Genomic DNA, 20,533 nt, shown 5'->3' on the forward strand with positions numbered 1-20,533 from the left:
AAGAGAATATTCCATTTGTCCAGATCTCCATTTTCTCTTTATAAAGAGAAGTTATAATAATCAAAATGTATTCAGCTCTTCTATAACTTTGAATGATCAGAAAAGAAAAATGTTAATGGGCAAAGGACACGATGTGACCTCAAGAGGTATTTGACTTATTTTTAAAGACTTAATTATTTATTTTATGTGTATGAGTACACTGTAGCTGTCTTCAGACATACCAGAAAAGAGCATCAGATCCCATTACAGATGGTTGTGAGCCACCATTTGGTTGCAGGGAACTGAACTCAGGACCTCTGGAAGAGTGGTTCAGTGCTCTGAACCACTGAAACATCTCTCCAGCCCAGGTATTTGATTTTTATATGATCACTTATATGATAGGTATCCAGATTTTTATTTGATTCTCTTAATATTTAAATGCTGAAAACAAAATCCAAATGTTTAAAGACTTATTTTTATTTTATGTATAGAAGTGCTTTGCCTACTTGTACGTAGGTGCATCATACACATGTAATGCCCATGGAAACCAGGTCGTCTGATCCCCTTGATCTAGAGATTCAGGTATGGTGAGCTGCTATGAGGGTGATAGAAACTCAATGTGGGTCTTCCATAAGAGCAGTAATTGATCTCAACCACTGGTCCACTTCTCTAGCTACCAAGTTTGAACTTTTAAACACTAGTATATGAGCCCATCCATACACATCTGCATGTTTTCTCTTTTTTCAGCCTCTGACTTTCAATATTTATAAAAGTTTAGGTCTTAGGCTTTTGCAGAAGTAGGATCTTGACCTTTGGGTAACTGGAGTCATGCCTCAGAAGGGAGATCTTATGGGACTGTCTAGTAGTTCTCAGAGAAAACTTTTTGAAGACTCAGTCTGGCCCCTACCGGGCTTCTGTTTCTTGTTTTGAGACATGGTCACTTGTTCTAACATACCTTCCCATTATCTGCCATTTGCCATGAAGTCTTGAGTAGAACTCAGCCAATAAAGGCACCATACCACTAAACTGAATTGAGTTCAAACTTTCTCTAAAAAGTTCATTTCTGATGTTTCATTACAATGGCAAAAGGCTAATTCAGTGGACAACTCAGAGGCCTGCTTATATGCCTACTTTGAACATTACAGTTAGCTGACCTGGGACTTGTCCTCCATCCTCTCCTCAGCTTGCCAATTTAACCACTTCTCTACATATCCTTTAGGATATGAGGTAGACTTGATGAGTGTAAGTTGGCCAGTTTCTTCAATTCTAAATAAACATTCAGTAAAAATACAATAAAACTTTTGCTTTCAATAAATTTTATTTAATTATGTTAACCTTTCTTTACATTATTTACAAATAATTGAGAAGATAGGGAATAACAGAAAACTATATATGGAAATCACAAAAAAAAATGACATTTAAATTTAAATTAACATATTAACATTCCCATTAATGTTAGTATAAACTGAACCCAAAAAGCCATATTCTCAGAACAGGAACTAATTAAGAAGTAGGAATATAGTTCAGTCATAGAGTCCTTCCCTACCATACACCTTGGGTTTAATGCCCAGAACCATAAGAAAAAAAAAAAATTGAACAGAACAAAGCACTAAACATGCAGACGTGTATAGATGGGCCCATATACTAGTGTTTAAAAGTTCAAACTTGGTAGCTAGAGAAGTGGACCAGTGGTTGAGATCAATTACTGCTCTTATGGAAGACCCACAAAAACTGGGACTAATTAACTACTCCTTTTTAATATCACAGGACCACAGAAAACAAAGTCAGAGACCAAACAGCTGTGCTTACACCTTAAAGCATTCCAGGGATGTAGCATGCAGCTCCCATAAAGCAGAGGACAATTTACCGTTATAAATATGCCTACATTATGCTTGTATATCAAAACCAGTTGGTATTTGCATATTCATACTCAAGTAACTGAAATAAAAACTAGAAAAATGAACTTTACTAGATGTGTGGAAAAGGCACTGGAGGTATCCTTGTGTTGCCTGTTCTCCATTAGTCTGTTTTTTAAGATATTCTTGAATACTCAGTTATATACCATCATTTCATCCAAAAAGCTAGCCAATTAGAAGTAATGAAGACAATGCTTTACTGAGATGCATACTAAGTGTGTTTGAAATGTTAGCAAACTATTACAGTTTTAAAGAGTAGAAAGTTCAAGAATTAATGGACTTTAATAAGACACCACAGTTAGCCAGAAAACATGTTTATTAGACCCAATTGAAGTCTTTTTCATTCATTAATACTAAACAACATGCCATACTTGGACTCAATTATCTAAAAGAGTCTTAAGGAAATAAGAAAACCTTCCATTTTCATTCCGTAACAACAGGATATTCCTTCTTTTTGGCGCTCTCCCTTTACTCTCCTCCTCAGGACATATTTGCAGACGCTCTGGCTGCTCTACAGGCATGCTCAGAGCTCTTGCTGTGGTTGATCAAAGCTGGAATGCCTGAGGAAATTACTCAACTAGACAGCCCGGAATTGTATCCGGCCAAACAGTTACAGTGCTCAACTTAGACATGTGTTAAAGTAATATCTTACACGTCCTAGCTGTAAGTTGAGAGAACACTCGTTTGCATCACACTCTGAACGCTAAGGTTTAATATTAGTGACAGTTCATTTGTTAAAACGCTTCAACTATAAAAAAGACAACCTTCTTTTGCTGGGGAAACAATAGCTCATGTACTAGAAAAACTCTTATAATCCTAAACTATGCAAGATCCTTTGAAAATATCAGAAAATTTGAAATAAATGATTTTATTTGTTCATTGAAGCATTTGTTAATATGGCATGGCTTGTCATAAATCTAATCATACTTTAAAATATTTTAACAAAAACCATTATACTTTCCTCTTTATTAATTTATCTAATTATCAAATAAACAAAATATAATTATGTAGAAAAATGACCTCATAGCAGTTTTTTCCACATTTTTAACTAAAAACCACAGAGCTACAGTATAAAGAGTTACTTGTCAAACATAACAGAAATCTGTAAGCGAAAACACTGGCTTCATGACTTGCACATCTGAAATAGTTTTAAAGTGTTTTACTTGGATCCATTATGATGTCCAGGAGGAAGTCAGCACACAGTACCTGAAACTGTTCTTTCCATATGAGCTACAATAAAAAGACAAATACAGCTATTTCTCCAACACTGCCAGATTTGGCAGCCACCTACAATTCCCTTCAACCTAAGTCATTATACCTTTGAACCATGTTGACAATTATATGAAAAGATCACTCAAACAGAATTTACCAGATCATGGAATTAACAGTATTTACACCATCCTTCTTTCATGACGTAATTGGGGATATGGGGTAATTACAAGTTTTTAAGTCCTCTACTAACTATATTTCTTTTTATAAAAAGATTTCTAGGGGCTGGAGCAATGGTTCAGTGAAGAGCACTGACTGATCTTCCAGAGGTCCTGCCTTCAGTTCCCAACACTCATGGTGGCTCACAACCATCAGTAATGGTATCTGATGCCCTCTTCTGGTGTGTGTGAAGACAGAGCACTCATATAAATAAAATAATACTTTAAAAAATTATTTATAACCTACTAAAAATTTGTGTTGACCTCTTCAAATATGCCAGAAGATAGAAGTATAAATGAATTTCCTACTCTGAATTTTGTGAGCTTAGTGTATTTTATAGTGTTGATGGTCTATGCCAAGAGATACAGATGCTATGGATTGTCAGAGAAAGGTATTGATCATGTAAGAAGAGCCTAGTAGACATGAAGTGAAAAGTAGTGCCAATAAAACTCTTTAGCAATAGAAATGACCAAAGAACTTTTGTTAACTAGGATACTCTCAATTTAAAATTGTTTTGTATAGTGACATACGATCCTTCCTTGTTCACACACTAAGAGTTAGGCAGAAGATGGACACAGAAAAAAATGGGAAAATTTTTAACAGAATTTTACATAATCTTGAAGCAAGATTTGTATGATATTGTTAAGATCCTTAAAAATTATATGCCATATTTCGTCTACCTTCTTTTTCAGATTCTGAGTTAGGACTGAATTTAAGAGACACACACAAACTTTTTTTTTCTTTTTAAGACAAAGTCTCACTACATGGTTCTGGCTATTCTAGAATTCACTATGCAGACCAGACTAGCTTTAAACTTGCAGAGATCTACCTGCCTCTGCCTCCCAAGTGAAGGGATTAAGAGTTTGCCACTATAACAGGCTTCATTGTCTGTTTTGCACAACACAAAACCTTAAAATCAAAGGGTAGTCTTCTGGGACTCAGAGAAGGCTGAAGCGGTAAACTGCTTGCTGCCCAAGCCCTAAGGCCAAAGTTCAGATCTTCAGCACCCACATAAAACACCAGGTGTGGATGCTGGAGAGATGGTGTGCACTGCCCTCCCAGAGGACCTGAGTTTAACTACCAGAAACAACATTAGGCAGATCACAACATTAGGGCACTGCACCTACATGAACATGCAGACATATACATAAAGAAAATTTTTAAAGCATAACTTGCCACACTTGCCTGTAACCCTGGCACTGAGAGCCTAAGATCCTTATCCTCAGTGAACCAGAGTGACAGACTCTGTCTCGAAAACTAAGGTGGAGAGCACTAGAGAACACCTCAGGTTGCACTATGACCTTCACATATGTGTACAAGCATGTACTCAACTTGTGCCTATATGCTAGCTCACATGCACACACACACACACACACACACACACACACACACATGCACGCATGAACACACATGCAAGCATGCACACACATACACATTATTTTTTTAAGTTATAAAAGCCAGTTGCCTGGGATTGAGGAAGTGAAAGTCTAGGGTAGGTAATAGCACTTGCCCGCACCTGATAACCAGAGTTTGATCCCAGAACCACATATGGAAAGCACCAATTCCCAAAAGTTGTTCTAACTTCCATACATGAAAAAAAATGTTTTTAAACAAACAAATATGGAATTTTCTTCATTAATTATTAATGTGAGAGAGCCAGGCCACTGTGGACAATGCTACCTATGGGCTGGTGGTCCTGGCTGCAACAGGCTATGGGAAGCAAGGCAGTAAACAGCACTCCTCCATGGTCTGCCTCCAGGTTCCTGCCCTGTTTGACTTCTTGCCCTGACTTCCTTTCAAAAATGGACTGTGATGTGGAACTGTATGCTGAAAGAAATCCTTGGTCACAGTATTTTATCACAGCAATAGAAACCCTACCTAAAACAAGAACTGGTACCAGAAGTAGAATTTTGCTGTGATAAACTTGAGCATATTTACAGAAGGATAATGGAAGGATTTTGAAACTTTGGACTGAGAAATCACTGAGTGTTCAGAGCTTGCCAGGCTACCATGGGAATCTAGAAGGTAAGGATACTGAGAGGAGTGCAGACAACTGGAGCTTGGCTTAGCAAACTTCAGAGAGAAGTTTTGGAAGTCGCATAAAGACTCTATTAGGGCTTGTTGGCATTGTGAGTCTTAAGAGTCTGTGGTTCTAGTCAGCTGGGGTTGAAATACCAGTTGTTGTTATGAAGAGACTTGAACCTCTAAAGTAAATCTTCACTTCACTGGAGCAACTGACACTGGTCAGCTAGGGATGGAATTGGCTGTACTTAAGAGGCCAGCATCATTAAGGTGAAACCTTTGGAAGCATTTCCACAGAGTCAGCACACAGAAGCTGTGGTCCAGCAGGGGCTAAGGCTGTAGCTTATTCTGGCAGCTGAACTTGATAATATGTAAGAGTTTCCAAAGTGGTGCTAGTTTTAAAGGCATAAAGAGCAGCTGACGGTTAGCACTGTACTGATCTTTTATGAGCGGCCATTGATGAAGATACAAACTCGGATGAGGTAGATGGCCATGGACTGAAGGACTCATGGGAGGCTTGATACTATGTGGTAAGGTCAGAGTCCCTGAAGAGAGCCCAGGAGAGGGTATGGATGAACATGTACCCTAGCTGCAGATACCACACCATTTTGGAGATAGCAGTATTGTATGACCACCACCAAGAACAGCAGCAGCTCTGAAGCTGAACTAGCTTTAGCCTAGGAGACACGCTGAGTGCTGCAGATGGCAGAGCTAGAGAAAAAAAGCCCATTGGAGCTCAGAGTGAGTCCCAGAAGACTGAAGGGGAGGATTCTACTGTTGAACTTTATTTTACTTTGATTTGACTGTAATGTGTGCCCTGCTTTTTCCCTTTTGGAGTAAGAAGAGTACTTGTTTTTTTGATTTTATAGAAGGTTAAGAGACTTAGGAATTTTACAAAGACTTTGGATATTAAAAAAAAAAAAAAAAGTTGAATTGTAAAAGAGACCTTGAATGTTTTAAAGAGGCTGAACTTCTAAAGTGTTTGAGTTTTAAAGACTATAGGGCTTTTAAAACTTAGAATGTCTTAGGCTGGTGAGATGGCTCAGCAGTTAAGAGCACTGACTGCTTTTCCACGGAGACCATGAGTTCAAATCCCAGCAACCATACGGTGGCTCAAAACCATCTGTAATGAGATCTGATACCCTCTTATGCAGTGTCTGAAGACAGCTACAGTATACTTACATACAATACATAAGTTAAAACCTATGGACCGGAGAAAGAAGGAGAAGGGAAGGGGAAAAAAAAGAAAAAGAAAAAATTAAAAAAAAAAAAAACTTAGAATGTCTTATATTTTCACATTAATATTAACATGACATCCTAGAATATCAAGTTCTAGCTTGAGAAGTGGTATGTTTGTGTTAGGTTGAAAAGAGATCAACTGAACTGATTAGTTTTTTAGCAACTTGACTAAGATAGTCATTAGGAAGAAGTAACCTCAATTGAGAAAATGTCCAGACAGACTGGTCCATGGCGTCTCGGGCGTTTCCTTGATTGATGACTGATGTGGGAAGGCCCAGCTCACTGTGGGCAATGCTAGCCCTGGGCTGGAAGTCTACATACTCTAAGACAACAAGCTGAGCAAGTCATGGGGAACAGAAGCAGCACTCCGCCATGGCTTCTGAGTCAACTCCTACCTCTAGGCTCCTGGAGCCCCACGTGAGTTCCTGCCCTGATTTCCTTCACTAATTGACTGTGCTATAGAACTTCAGGCTAAAATAAACCCATTCTTTCTCAAGCTGCTTTTAGTCACAGTGTTTTATCATAGCAAAAGAAAGCCTAACTTAGCCCTAGTTTTAATATCCGGTACATCCCTCCCCACAAAAAAGAAAAGTAAGGTGGTCTTCAAATTGAATACTCTATGGATACACAGAAACGAAGCAAGCAGAAAACTTTTAGCTGATATCCTTGCTAACAAAAAGAAGAAAAAAATGATTCAAAAATGACAAAGCTGCAGTTCTCAAAGCCAATAAATCTAGTTATATCTATGAATACAGAGCCATAACACATTTTATATTCAAAGATTGAGTAAATTACTTTCACATAATCAAAACACAGAAATACCACCAATTCTAGCATCATATTATACTATGTCCTTAAGAGTAACAATGCTCAGAGCTCCATACATGAAGCTATGTGCAACTCAGGAACTGGTGAATCTAGCCTTAGAACACATGCCCTGACAGATTCATTCAAGAGGAAACATCTGATGGGATCCACAGAGCTCATGAAGCAATGGCTAGAAGAGGCTAAAGAAATTCTTCATATTCCCATCAGTACAAAGTACAACATGCCATTGTCTGTAAAGTGTTTTCCCTTGGACTGTGATACAGAGTAAGCTAGAGCTAAAATCTAATAACTGACTCAGTTTTCCTTTTAGTCTAAAAGAACAAAAACAAAAAAGTCACAAAACAAAATTAAAAAATTTAAAAAACATTGCTTTTTTGTTAAGCATGTACTTTGTGCTACAAAGCAGACTAGATTTCTAGGGTCTTGGAAAAAGAACAAATGTACCTACCTAATGTGTAAACACAATAAGTTACAAGTTGGTCCTCAGTACTAAAGGCAAGAATCAGCATTAGTACTCAAAAAGGCGTTTTAAAAGAATGTAACTTACTTTTACCGTCCCAAGCTACCTGGGCTCTGTCTGGTGCTTCTTTGTGTGGACATGGCCACCCAGCCTGTCTTCTAATTAACCAATGCTCTGGCAGCAGAGCAAGCAAACAAGATGTCTCCCGTCTGGGTACAGCTCTTCAGGACACAGTTCCCTTGGCAGGAGATGGAAATTCTTGGGAGAGGTGATTTTCTCTGCCTCTTCACAAGAACATAGAGACTTGGCTGGATGCAACTCCATGAAGTGTAACTGTGTGTGTACACCTCAAAAAATAAAACAAAACAAAAAAAAAAACGTAGAGAAACATAAAGACTCCATAAACAGCTAGAACACAAGAAATAATGAAGCACCATTGGAAATACTGCTACAGAGGTAGACACAATCAGGGTTCTGAAGCAATTGGAGATAACAACTATCTTAAAAGGAAAGAAAAGAATGTCTCAAGTTAAAATCAAAATTCCATGCAATGAATATACTGCAAGCACTGAGGAAAAAAACAATGTTTTGTTAAAGGTAAATCTCTTACATAACTACAAAGCAAGATTTCCCCCTCCTGCATTACACAGAATAAAAGATACCATCAGCAAAAGAGAGAGCTTGGACTAAAAAAGGCAGGGGGTATAAATGCATCAGCCATATTATAGCTACTGGGAATTCATATGACAACCTAATTGCATCAAGCTGATTCCCAATATGTCCAGAGCCCTGTGGGGAAAGGGAAGAGAAGGGGACAGGAACCTGCCCACCTAGAGAACAAGACAACCAGAATACTCTCAAATAAATGGACTTTTATTTGAGAGTTCAACTTCTCAAACAAATCAAAGATCTTCAGTTTGTTTTGTTTTTTTATTGAAAAAACAAACAAATAACTGAGGGCTGGAGAGAGAGCTCAGCAGTCAAGAAAGCTAGCAGCAAGCAGAGCATGGTGACACGTGCCTTTAACCCCAGCATTGAGGAGGTAAAAGCAGGTGGATATCTGAGATCAAGACCAGCCTAGTCTACAAAGTGAATGAGTTCCAGAACAGCCAAGACTACAGGGCAAACCCTGTCAGGGAGGAGGGGAGGGAGGATGAGGGAAAGGAGGAAGAGGAAGAAGAAGAGAAAGAGGATGAGGAACAAGGGGGTCATAACCTATAGGTTGAAAACCTTTGACTTAAACAATAAATCAGTTTCAGACATGAATTAAGACCTTTCCTTACTATAGAAACCTTTTAAAGATAAATCAAGTCAGCCAAAAAACTACAGGGAAACTGAAACAGAACATGCTGGCCTTTTTCTTACACTGTTTGACTTTCTTGGTTGATTGGTCAGTTTAGTTTCTGGTTGATCTGTACTGCTGAGGATCAAACTCAGGACCTCATGCACATCAAATATGTGCCCCTGCATTGATCAATAGCCCCTGCCAAAGAGAACACCTTAAACAAAGAACCTATATAATTTATCTTTTGTTATATGAAATTTAGGTTAGTCCTACCAATATTTTTTGTTTTGTTTTGCTTTGTTTTTCAAGACAGCGTTTCTTCTTCCTCTCCTGACTGTCCTAGAACTCACTATGTAGACAAAGCTGACTTAGAACTTATAAAGGTCCACCTTCATCACCTCTCAGGTGTTAAGATTAAAGGCTTCACCACTGCCTGGCTAATTTTTATTTTTTTAATTAAGACATAGCTACATCGTTTTCTCCTTCCCTTTCCTCCCTCCAACTCCTTTCAAGTCTACCTCCCTTCTCAAATTCAGAGTCTCTTTTTGTCTTTTTGTTATTGTTAAACATACATAAATAATAAATATATAAATATGACTCATTGAGTCCTTTCAGGGTTCCCTGCATGTGTACAATGCCAGGGCTGACCATCTGGTACTGAGTACCATTTGGTACTGAGTAACCCATTAGGGGCTAATCCCTAGGAAGGCTAGTTTTGCCACTCTCGGCTCTCCTAGCTTGCCTGTAGTTATTGGTCTAGAGGTGGGGCCCTGCCTAGCCCTGTTCTTAACGCACAGAACTCTTCCATAGTGAGCATTTTCAAAATAAACTGACTAAAATTCCCCATGGGTTCTAACAAGATGAAAATCTCTGTCAGATTTGTGTCTTTCTTCACATAAGATGGACATAGCCTCCCAGAAGCTCACCACTCACAGGTCATCCGTTATCCCTTACTAGCCTTTTAGACCAGATCCTGGGACTTCTGTAGAAAAATGCCTCCACGAAAATAGAATGGCAATGTTCCACACGTAGTTCATTTTCACTCAAAAATCTATAAAACATGACTTTTTTACTTTAGGAATGACCCTAAGAAAGTAGTAACCTATGAATCACTCAGAACTCTATCTAATTTCCTCAAAGAAGAAATATTAACAGAAGTTACACCATGTAAAACGTACAAAATAACAGTCTCGAATTTTTAACCTCCTGTCTCTAAAAACAAATTCTAATCTCCTAAACCAAAACAAATTCAAAGCATTCAAGAATAACTCATACCCAATGCAGATGCCCAGACAAGAACACTAAGTTGGTTCCAAATATTACCTTCTCTGTTGAAAAGGAATCAGAGTTATAATACCCAATAAACAGAATTCACTTTCTCATTTGCTCTTGATAATCTGTAAAAGCTATAAAGCAAGACCAAAAAAATCCACCAATCTCCAAACTACGAATATGAAGTGACCTGGAGACAGAGTGCACTTGAAGGCACCTCTGCATTTTCATACCACAGAACACCTAATCACACAGGAGTGGTCGCCTTCCTCTCAAACCTGCAAAGGAGAAAGTGGGGAGAATACTAGATGGGGACAGCTGTCCAATACTATGCATTACTGACACGAAGACACACCACCTCCTATATCCAAGAGGACAACACCTGAATTTGGAGTGGACTAAATCATCCATTTCTAAGGAAATCTGGAAAATGGTGAGTTTAAGTGGATTCTGCTAGCTTTGTGTACATAAGAACAAAGTATAGTGTAACTCCTCACTCATGCAAACAGTCAAATCCAGCAGTTTACACACACATGCACACACACACACACACACACACACACACACACACACACCCCAAATAGCACATATACATCAAGATAGGTGGAAGCTTCTTGAGAGGGGGAAAGTGAGAGGGGCAAGTAACCAAAATTCAACGTACACATATATGAAGCTGTCATGCTATAGGCTTTTTAAAGGAAGAAACGGGAGGGAATATAGCTGACATAGCAAACATAGGCTATAGTTTGATATTCTGGGACCCCTATTTGGTTTGGGGTTATGCACACACACCTCCACTCTTGTAATAATGCCCTTGGCAGCCTAGTTCACTTACCTGCCAGTGCTGGACACACACATCTCTCTCCAAACAACGTAGCAACCACAGAACTCCTTAACCCCCTCCACCTGTGTTAGGGTACACTACTCCCATTTGTAGGCAATAGTATTTGTTTCCCTAGCCCTGGTAACCAACAAAGTTAGACAATTTCTACTGAAATATAATCCCACCATATTCAAGTATGAAGAACAGAAGGGCCAATGCATGTGTGCATGAGAAGTTAGGCAACAAACACTGTGTCCTCACTAACACTATTTTACCATCGTATGCCTATAGGTAAGCATAGGACTAAATCAAGAGCATTATGGGGAGGAATGTAGACAGCTGAGCTAAATAGATAATCACCTAAACTATGCCCCCTAGTGACCAGCTACTCACCTTTGACACCCCATAAAAAGAGACTCAACACTGTAACCTGGAGCCCTTGAGTATCTTTACTCATGTAACCCCCATCAACCTTGACAGTGTTCCTCTCTCTTTAATCCAAATAAAGTTATCTTGCTTCTTTTGCAAATCTTTGTCAGCCCTTATCCTCAATTCTTTGTATAGTAATCCAAGAACCTGAAAACACAAGGTCCAAACCCAACCACTGCATATATACCACAATAAAACTCACTTTATTGTGTGCTAACCAAAACTATCAATTCAATGGGGCTTTTTAAAAGAACCAAGCACAATGCCACATGCCTCTAGTCCCAGTACTTGGAAAGTTAAAATTAAGAAAATCAAGAGTTCAAAACCAGCAGTGACTACTTATCGAAGCCAGCTGTGTTGAATTAGGCCCTATCTCAAAAAGGAAGAGAAAAAAAAAAAAAAAAAAAAAAAAAACCAAGCAAGCACAGTGTATGCCAAGGTTATGAGGGTGTGTGTGAAAAGTTCCTTTGGTGTCACCTTGTCTCTTCCTCCTCTGCTGTATGAAGTTGATACACTAGTATAAAACATTCACTGTTTAGGAAAACACAAATGAGCACACCTTATTCAATACAAGGCTAGACATTTTTTTCTAGCAAATAAGAAGCATCATACAATTTCATTTCAGTTATTTCAGTCTGTAATTGGGACAGTGCTCAGGGAATTCACACTAATCTAGTATCTGGCAAAGAAAAACCACAACATCCAGGATTACATACAGAGACCATGTGTCAAAAAAAATAATTTAACAAACATAATTACACACACACAGGCTCATGAACACACCCACCCCCTGGAGTGAGTCAGGCTTGATGCTACTTATCTGTAATTCCAGTTTTTGGGCATCTGAAGAGGAGGGTCACAAGTTCAAGTACAGTCTGAACTACTAAAGAAAGACCTTATCTCCATCACCCCAAAGAAAGCATCTTCTGAAGTCCAAAGTATAAGGCACACCTAGGATAAGACTTAGCTGACAAGGTTGACTAAACTTAAAGGTGAATGATACTCTCCAATATAAAATAAGTCAGATTTTCTGTGATTTTTCTCTTTCCAAGGACTCAACTAATAATATTCATCTAATATCTTTCCACTGACCCAAACTATTAAAATAATTCCTCAACTGAACTTCACTTGAAAACCTATCATGGTTTTAATGTAATATATTTCAAACACTTAAGGTGACAAAAACTGCAGAGGACAGTAAAAGTAATGACCATATAATTCTTAAGACACAGGAAAACTCAATTACTGTAGCCTTATCATTTAAACTATGAACATACATTTCCATAAAAGATTTAAGACACCTAGCTTTAATTTGTTTCCCTGTTGCTTTAATAAACATCAGAGCTAAAAGAAACTTTGGGAGGAAAGGGTTTACTTTGCCTTACAACTTCCAGGTCACAGTCCACCATTAGGGAGAAGGAACTTGAGGCAGGAACTGAAGCAGAAGCCATAAAAGAGAGAGGCCATAAAAGCTTGCTCGCTGGGCTGGGCTGGCTCATTCTACTCTTATCTACAGCCCAGGCCCACTGGCTCAGAGATGGGCTCACACATGATGGGCTGGGCTCGACTACATCAATCAATGATTAAAAAGCCTCAGAGACCTGCCCAGGGACCAACCTGACAGAAGCTATTCCTCAAGTGATGTCCACTCTTACTAAGTGTGTCGTGACAACCAGGATTGTCATCACACAACTATAATCACAGTACTCAAGAATCTGAGAAAGGGAGACTATAAACAGGCAAAACACTTATACACATAAAATAACTTAAAAAACTTAAACCTACTCAGGAGTGACTCACGAGTTTTGTTGTTTTCCGGTTTCTTGCTGTAAAGATACCGTCTTATTAAGTAGTCCTAGCTGGCTTTCAGTGTCCAGCCTCTTGAATTTTTTATTTACAGCTGTAACATGACCCTGAGGGCCTGCCAAGAGCCATGCAGGAGGAATGACAAATGGCTTTAGAACTCATGGAATGAGGCCCCCAGGTTACCACAACCACAAGGGTGAGCCTCAGTGTGACATGGCCCAGAGGGCCTTGTGTCCTGAGGTCTTCATGCTGTTATGGAGTTCTGCTCTGCTTGTTGCCCTCACATCCCTCTTAATCTAAGAACTGTATGAAAACTTTAAGGCAGCTTCCATTCTCTCACTGGGCATTATCTCTGGCACTCACAATAATAATGATCTCTTTCAGGCATTGCTCCTGGAGCATAATTATGATTCTGTCACCACCCTAGGGAAGAACTTAAGAGATGTAGATTGTCAGCAATGACCACAAACCTTAGAAAACTTTTGGAAAAGTAAAACTGTTAGTGAAGCTAGATTGAGATGTTTTTACTACTGGCTCTTATCTAGAAAATCTTAGGGAACAATTTGAAGTTCAGAAAACCTTACTAGTTAAGCTGGGACCTTTAAGGTCGGAGAACAAAAACAAAGACAGCACTGGCAGACGAAGACTCTCGCTGAGGCTGGACTGGTAATGATTGATTTCTTATACCCATTTTTGCCTTAAGCTTCTTGATATGATTTATTAAGAATTGCTGATGAGTAGATATGCAATTCTAAGGCAAATTGTTGTCTGCCAATAAGAGAAACTGGTTGAGAAAACTACCTTGCTTAATTTTGTTAATCTAAACAAGTTACTTAGTTACAAATGTTCATAGATTCTTGAGAATAATTTGTTTTCTTTACCTGTACTATATAATGTTACCTCTTGTAAAGATATTGGAGAACATACTGTTTTTTCATAGTCATTCACTAGAAGAAAACTAGAATGTAATCACACTGTAATTTTATACTGCTTAAAAAATTTTGCTAGGATATATAAACCATGGGAGAAAATTTAAGTGTGGGAGATTGGAACATTGTTCCTTTCACCCATCAACTATGTGTACGTGTGTAAGTGTGTAAGGTCTATGTGAATGAGTGCTGGAACATTGTTCCTTCCACCCATCAACTATGTGTATGCATGTACATATGTAAAGCTTGTCTGGGTGTGTGTCGGAGCTTGCTCCACTCACCAATTGTATATATTTATGTATGTATGTGTAAAGTGTTTGGAGTCCACTTGCTGAAGCTTTGCTCTAATCATTCTATGTGTGAATGTGTATATATCTGTCTATAGGTACGCATGCACGCATGTATGTGTATATGTATGCATATATTCGTGTGTATGAAGTTATTGGACACTGCCTTTTGTTTCATCCACTCATGGGGGGGGGGGGATTTTATCTCTTTCCTTCTCTCTCTCTCTGGCTCCAAGGTATTAAAATAGTTCTTAGTTTTTCCACTGGTCATAGGGAGTGTCAGCACCAGTAAATTAAGCTTTGTTCCCTCAGAAAAAAACTCTGCTGAGTAACTTCTCTAATTGCTGGCTGCCTTTGGCAGAAGCCCCTGTAGGAATCTGGATCCACCACTGTCAATAGCTCTAACCACTGATCCCCAAAGGCTGCCTGCCTTACTTTACCCTCTAGTACCAAAAAGTATTTTTGAAGTATAAATAAGTAATCACTTATGATACCAGGGGAAAATAGAATCAAATATTCAACATGATATAGCTTTAATTTATAAAAATTAAAGTTACTCTAAATTTTTAAATTTAATTTTATATAATTTTGTTTATGGTTGTCATAATAGCATATGTCTGTATTACTCCTTAAGCTTTTTCCCAAACCTACACTGATTCTATAAACGATAATCTCAACATCACTTTCTACAAAAGGGACAGTACTCTGTATTTTGAATAAAGGGAGCTCTAGCAGTGAGTACATCAACCTTCCTTCTCACATCACATCGTCTTGTATCCACTTCATAAGGCCTTTACATTGTGAACTGGTCATTAATACTTGCAGAGCTTATCATAGAAGCTGCTACAGTTATGAGGTGCTTTTGCTATAATCTATATGGTACTCTAGCTGACTGGCATATAGTAATCTTCAAAACTCTGTAAGCAGGAATTATTTTTATTCTATTACAGATAGACTGAGTCAACAGGCAGTGTTAGAGCAACATGTAAGCTCTAATACACCCAGAGGCATGCAGCTATGACTGACATCATCACCCCAACATTAGATATTTCAGGAACCAAACTTCAAAAGAACTAATGCTCATCACACATACATACACACACACACACACACACACACACACACACACACACAAAACTTCCCATCTGCCTTATTGTGTTAGTATGAAGTTAGATATGTTACAAAGATAGGTTAAAGTCTACAAAGTACAGCTCTATAGTTAAATAAGAGGGAACTTTATAGAAAACATGGCTAGGACTTTCAGTCTACTCTTGAACTACTTTTCCAAGGAAAGGCATTTGACTGATGCCCTGAGTTAACAACCTCCCCACACTTAGAACTTTGTCTACTTTACCTCTCACCCTCTCCTTCACAGCCATCACTACACACCTCCATGTCTTAACATTCCTCCCCAAGAAGTCTTCATATACAGTAAAATAACCATCACTAGATTACTTGTCACCTTACTAACCTATCTTCTCCACATTCCTGTCTTCTCAAAGGCCTCAAATTCATCAATACTCTAGAGTCCCAGAAACTGAGAGTCCCTCACTATGGACTAGCAAGAGGCCCTCTCCCAACTCAACTCCTCAATGCCCACTGTAAACTCAAACTGTCCTAAAAATCCACTGGAACAAAGGTGATTTTACAAACCACACAACACATAGTTTCAGGACCTACATATGTTACATTTGTGATAAAAATTGTCTTCCCACTTAGACACGTCTAGAGGGCTGGAATCATGTATTTTTGTTAAAGATATATCTCATTTTGGAGCTATCAACTTCAAAAAGTAGCCTACTGAAAATACCTATCACCAATGAATTTATAACCATGAATCCTACAAAAACAAGAGGAAGAATGAATTAACCAACTATTTTATTATTCAAGAATGTCTTTAATGAAAACAAAATCTTTTACATAGCTTTGCTAGTGAGAAACACTGGTTACATGACTTATGGCTGGCTACCTCACCATCTCAATGCCATTTAAAAATAAGGAATGTAAATGCACAAATAAGCTACTTAAAATATAAAAAAGAAATACCTCAAGTTCCACCAGAGCAGCAGTCACCGCATCAGTCGCAAGAGCACCAGCTTGTAGCTTCTCAATCGCCTGTGAAACCAAGCGGAGATAGTATTCACTGTAAAACCAGCTTCTCAAACATACCCTAAGCTCTGCAAAGGTGTAAACCATGTGAGACGTTCAGAGTTAACAGGAACTGGTCAGCATTTCCACGCCACACTGATACTGTGGCAGGATGCTGTGGTTATGGATGTGGGCTTCATTCCTGACTGTATGAGACCTGAGGGCTGCAAGTTGGACACAGGTGCCTTCAAGTACAAATTTCTCCGATTTAAGAAAAGTAATGTTTATTACTCGGACTAATTACCATTCTTAATATTACCCAAATTAAAACAACCACTAAAAGTTAGCCACCAAATTCTAGGTACAAGGAGTGTAGTGAGTAAAAGAGCTTCACTCTCCAAAGAGCATTCAAAATGCTACGGTCTGACCCGCCCCACCCACCACCAGCCATTTCGCTCCATGCCTGCCAGCTATTTTATATGGTTACTATAATATGCCTGCTAGTCATTGACACAGAAAAGTGACTTGACTCAGAGCAGGGTTATGGTGACCACATCCTGTTATGTTCTATATGTTCTGAAGTTTGTTCATCTTAAGAAATTTCACAAAGGCTCACATAGGACCCATCAAATTAAAGGTTAATATGTTATTTCTAGATAGCTTGAGTCAGAGCTGACCACAAGGCAGCACTTCCCTAGTCTAATTGGTATAGGGTGTGCATTCAATAAACCATCCCTGTCTGACTGAGATTGCTGTTCATACGGTTTGTGGAGCAAATCTTAGACCACAACATTAGATGCATTGGCCGAGAAGCTCCCTACCCTCAAGCACCCCTCAGTTACTGACAATGAACACTCCTAAGCCATCTGGGCTCTCAATAAGTAGAGAAGATTTTTTCTGTACCTGCACAGTTCTTTTTCCCATTTTTTTGGTTTTTGGTTGGTTGGTTTGGTTGTTGTTGTTGCTGCTGCTGCAGTTGTTGTTGTTTAGTCTTGTTTGTGGTACGTTCTGGAGAAACCCAAGGTATAAAAACTAGACAGTGTTCCGTGGGTCTGAAGAGGATGTTTCAACTCCTCTGACTAGGTTCTTGGAATACAAGCCACCCCTTTGGAGTTGAACTTGGTCCGAGAGAGAGCACTGTATTGAAAGTTGGTTTTGTTTGTTTTCTGTCTTCCAGTTTCATCTTGGTTTTTGGTGCCTCTCTCATCTATCTGTAACTCCTTCAATATGGGATACCCAGGTCTCTTTGGTGATTTATCTGGGTCTGTTCCCACTCCTCCCCAACTCTATTGATTTGTCTTTGGTACATGGGTCTGTCTATGTCTGTCAGTTTATGTTTGTAGTTTCTTTTTGTTGCTTGATTATTGCTCTGTGTTTCATATTCAAAGAAAAAATTGTTAAAACTTCATCTGCTGGCCATTTTCTCCTTGATTTAGCTTTAACTCATTTCAAGGATTTTTAGAAAAAAGCAGCCTGAATTGGGACAACAGAAACCGATAATCTGTCCCTGAAGCCCTGCAGCTAGGAGTCTAGCACTGCTGGAAAAGCCCTGCTGCTTGTATGTACAAGATGCTCCTAAAAGAGTCGCAGAGGCAGGCGGATTTCTGAGTTCGAGGCCAGCCTGGTCTACAAAGTGAGTTCCAGGACAGCCAGGACTACACAGAGAAACCCTGTCTTGAAAAACCAAAAAAAAAAAAAAAAAAAAAAAAAAGAGTCAGCAGATTCTCAACTTCTCTGGTAAGAAAACTGACAGCTATGAGAACTGGGTTCAGCAGGTAGCAAAGTGCTCCTCCCTTGAAATTACAAAATTTTGTCTTGTCTATTCTAAATATATAAATGTGTAAGGACGCTCCAAGTTTGTTTTTGTCTGGCCTTAAAATGTTTACTATCCTCTGCAAGTCTTGCTTATAGATTAATTGGCTTATAAGTTATTGGGTATGGTTAATAAAAAATCTGTACCATCCCCAACAAAAGTTAGCTTAAAACTGGTAACTCAGGGTGGGAGCCACTGTGGGCAACAATACATGGCATGAGCTAACCCAGGTCTCTAAAGATACATTTAAATTGGGATGATATTTTTCTGGAGTTCTTGACCTTAAAACCAGACTTATAAAAGGTAAGATTTAAAACAATGTTTCTTTAATGAGGCATTAAAGCTGCACCTTCACATGTTCCTAGACAAGAACTTCTCTGCTGGCAACCAAACTTTCTAACAACAAAATGATGCACTTGATATTGATTTTAATAAGACTGGATTATTTAAACTTTTTTTAAAAATTGAAAATTAGTTTTATCTTCTAAAAATTATGTTTATGCTCTATGACTTCATTCTTTAAAAAGATAATTTATTTTGACATTACAAAAGGACCTTTTAAAAATTATAATCAAGTATATAAAGCCATAGCATATTTTAAAATTTGTTAAATATTTTATTGGAATGTCTTTCTTAATATATGATAGTTATAATAAAGAAATAAATTTTAATGAAAATAATAATGATGATGGAAACATAATGACTTGAGAAATTATAATGGACAACAGCAATCAAACTATGGAGCCATGAAGGGGGTTAATTTTGATAGACACTCAGGCTCCCTATGGTGGTAGTTTTGGATCTGATGATAGAAATGGTGGATATGGTAGCAGAAGATTTTAAAGCAATTGCATTAGAGGAACTGTAAAAATCTGCCACAGAAGGAATGAGAATCCGTAGTCAGAAAAGTTACTGCAGCTTAAGCAGGAAACCCTTCTTTTTAAGGACTATCATGGCCACAGTTTGCAAAAAATACAGTTTTTTATTAATGCAATGATATCAATTAGATACACATTCCTAAGGGTTTTTTAATCTGTTATTGCTTTGATTTTTCTCTTCATTACATCAAATATATTGCTCTGTAAATTATAGTAATGATACCAAGAATAAAAAAAATTAAGGAATTTGCTAATTTAAGATTTTTTTAGAGGTTTAAACTATCAAAACAGTTAAGAATCACGGGCATGTGAAATCCACCCCCCACACCTTTCACTCCTCCTGAGCTTCAGCAGGCTCCAGCAGCCCACTCCTTCCAGGCCAAGCAGAGCCACCCTGACAGGAGTCCTCTCAACCGAGGCCTTTGCCATTCTTACCAACTTGTTAACGTTTCCTGTCCTGACACTGGCTTCAGCTTAAAACTAATCATACAGCAGCTGTTATATTCTATAACTATATACCAGATAAAGGTCAGAAAAGTTCCTAGTCTCTTTATGAAATGTTTATGGAATATGTTTATAGGTTTAAATATTTTGATACAAGAAGAGCTTCAATTCAAAGCTGTAACTTTAATCTCAGGTAAAAGGCTAAGGCAGGAAGAATGCATGAGTTCCAAATTCAAGTTCAGCCTGGACTTCAAAAAGTTGCGTGAGGGATGTATACTAATTTAAAAAGAAGACAAATCCACAGGTGGAAATACTCATTTTCAAAAATACTCTTGATACTATAATGTCTTCTTATATCAGAATACTCTTTTGTAATACATTCTACAGAGAAATGGTCTATAAAAGTTACCTTTCTTGGGCCTAAACTTAGGGGAAAAAAGAAAAAAAATGGCTTTTTGATGAATTATTAAAACTCGAATTAACAAAGACAAAGTCCAAAAGCTAACAATGTATTTCTAATTAAACTTTTTTGTTGTTGTTCTTTATTGTTGTTGTTCTTTATTGTACATTATGAGTGTTTGGCTGATACCCTCAGAAGTCAGAAGTC

The 20,533-nt window shown here is 38.2% G+C and overlaps 1 protein-coding gene across 11 annotated transcripts in view; it reads right to left on the minus strand.

The window, feature by feature from the left end:
- Positions 1–20,533, minus strand: part of Tasp1 (taspase 1) — a 218,374-nt gene that overhangs the window by 177,845 nt on the left and 19,996 nt on the right. For 7 of the 11 annotated variants that reach the window (XR_013108845.1, XM_076929842.1, XM_076929841.1 and 4 more), the window contains exons 4-5: positions 17,695–17,799; positions 16,750–16,818 (exon numbers count right to left, since the gene is read on the minus strand). Coding sequence is in view for 10 of the 11 variants with exons in the window: in XM_076929842.1 (XP_076785957.1) it covers positions 16,750–16,818; positions 17,695–17,799 (174 nt within the window). In the remaining variant the exon portion in view is untranslated. The remainder of the gene's footprint in view (positions 1–16,749; positions 16,819–17,694; positions 17,800–20,533) is intronic. The other 4 variants (XM_034496124.2, XM_034496122.2, XM_034496123.2 and 1 more) reach the window with 1 other exon arrangement.

Source organism: Arvicanthis niloticus, chromosome 2 (genome assembly GCF_011762505.2).
Source record: "Arvicanthis niloticus isolate mArvNil1 chromosome 2, mArvNil1.pat.X, whole genome shotgun sequence".
In the NCBI taxonomy this organism is placed as follows: domain Eukaryota; kingdom Metazoa; phylum Chordata; class Mammalia; order Rodentia; family Muridae; genus Arvicanthis; species Arvicanthis niloticus.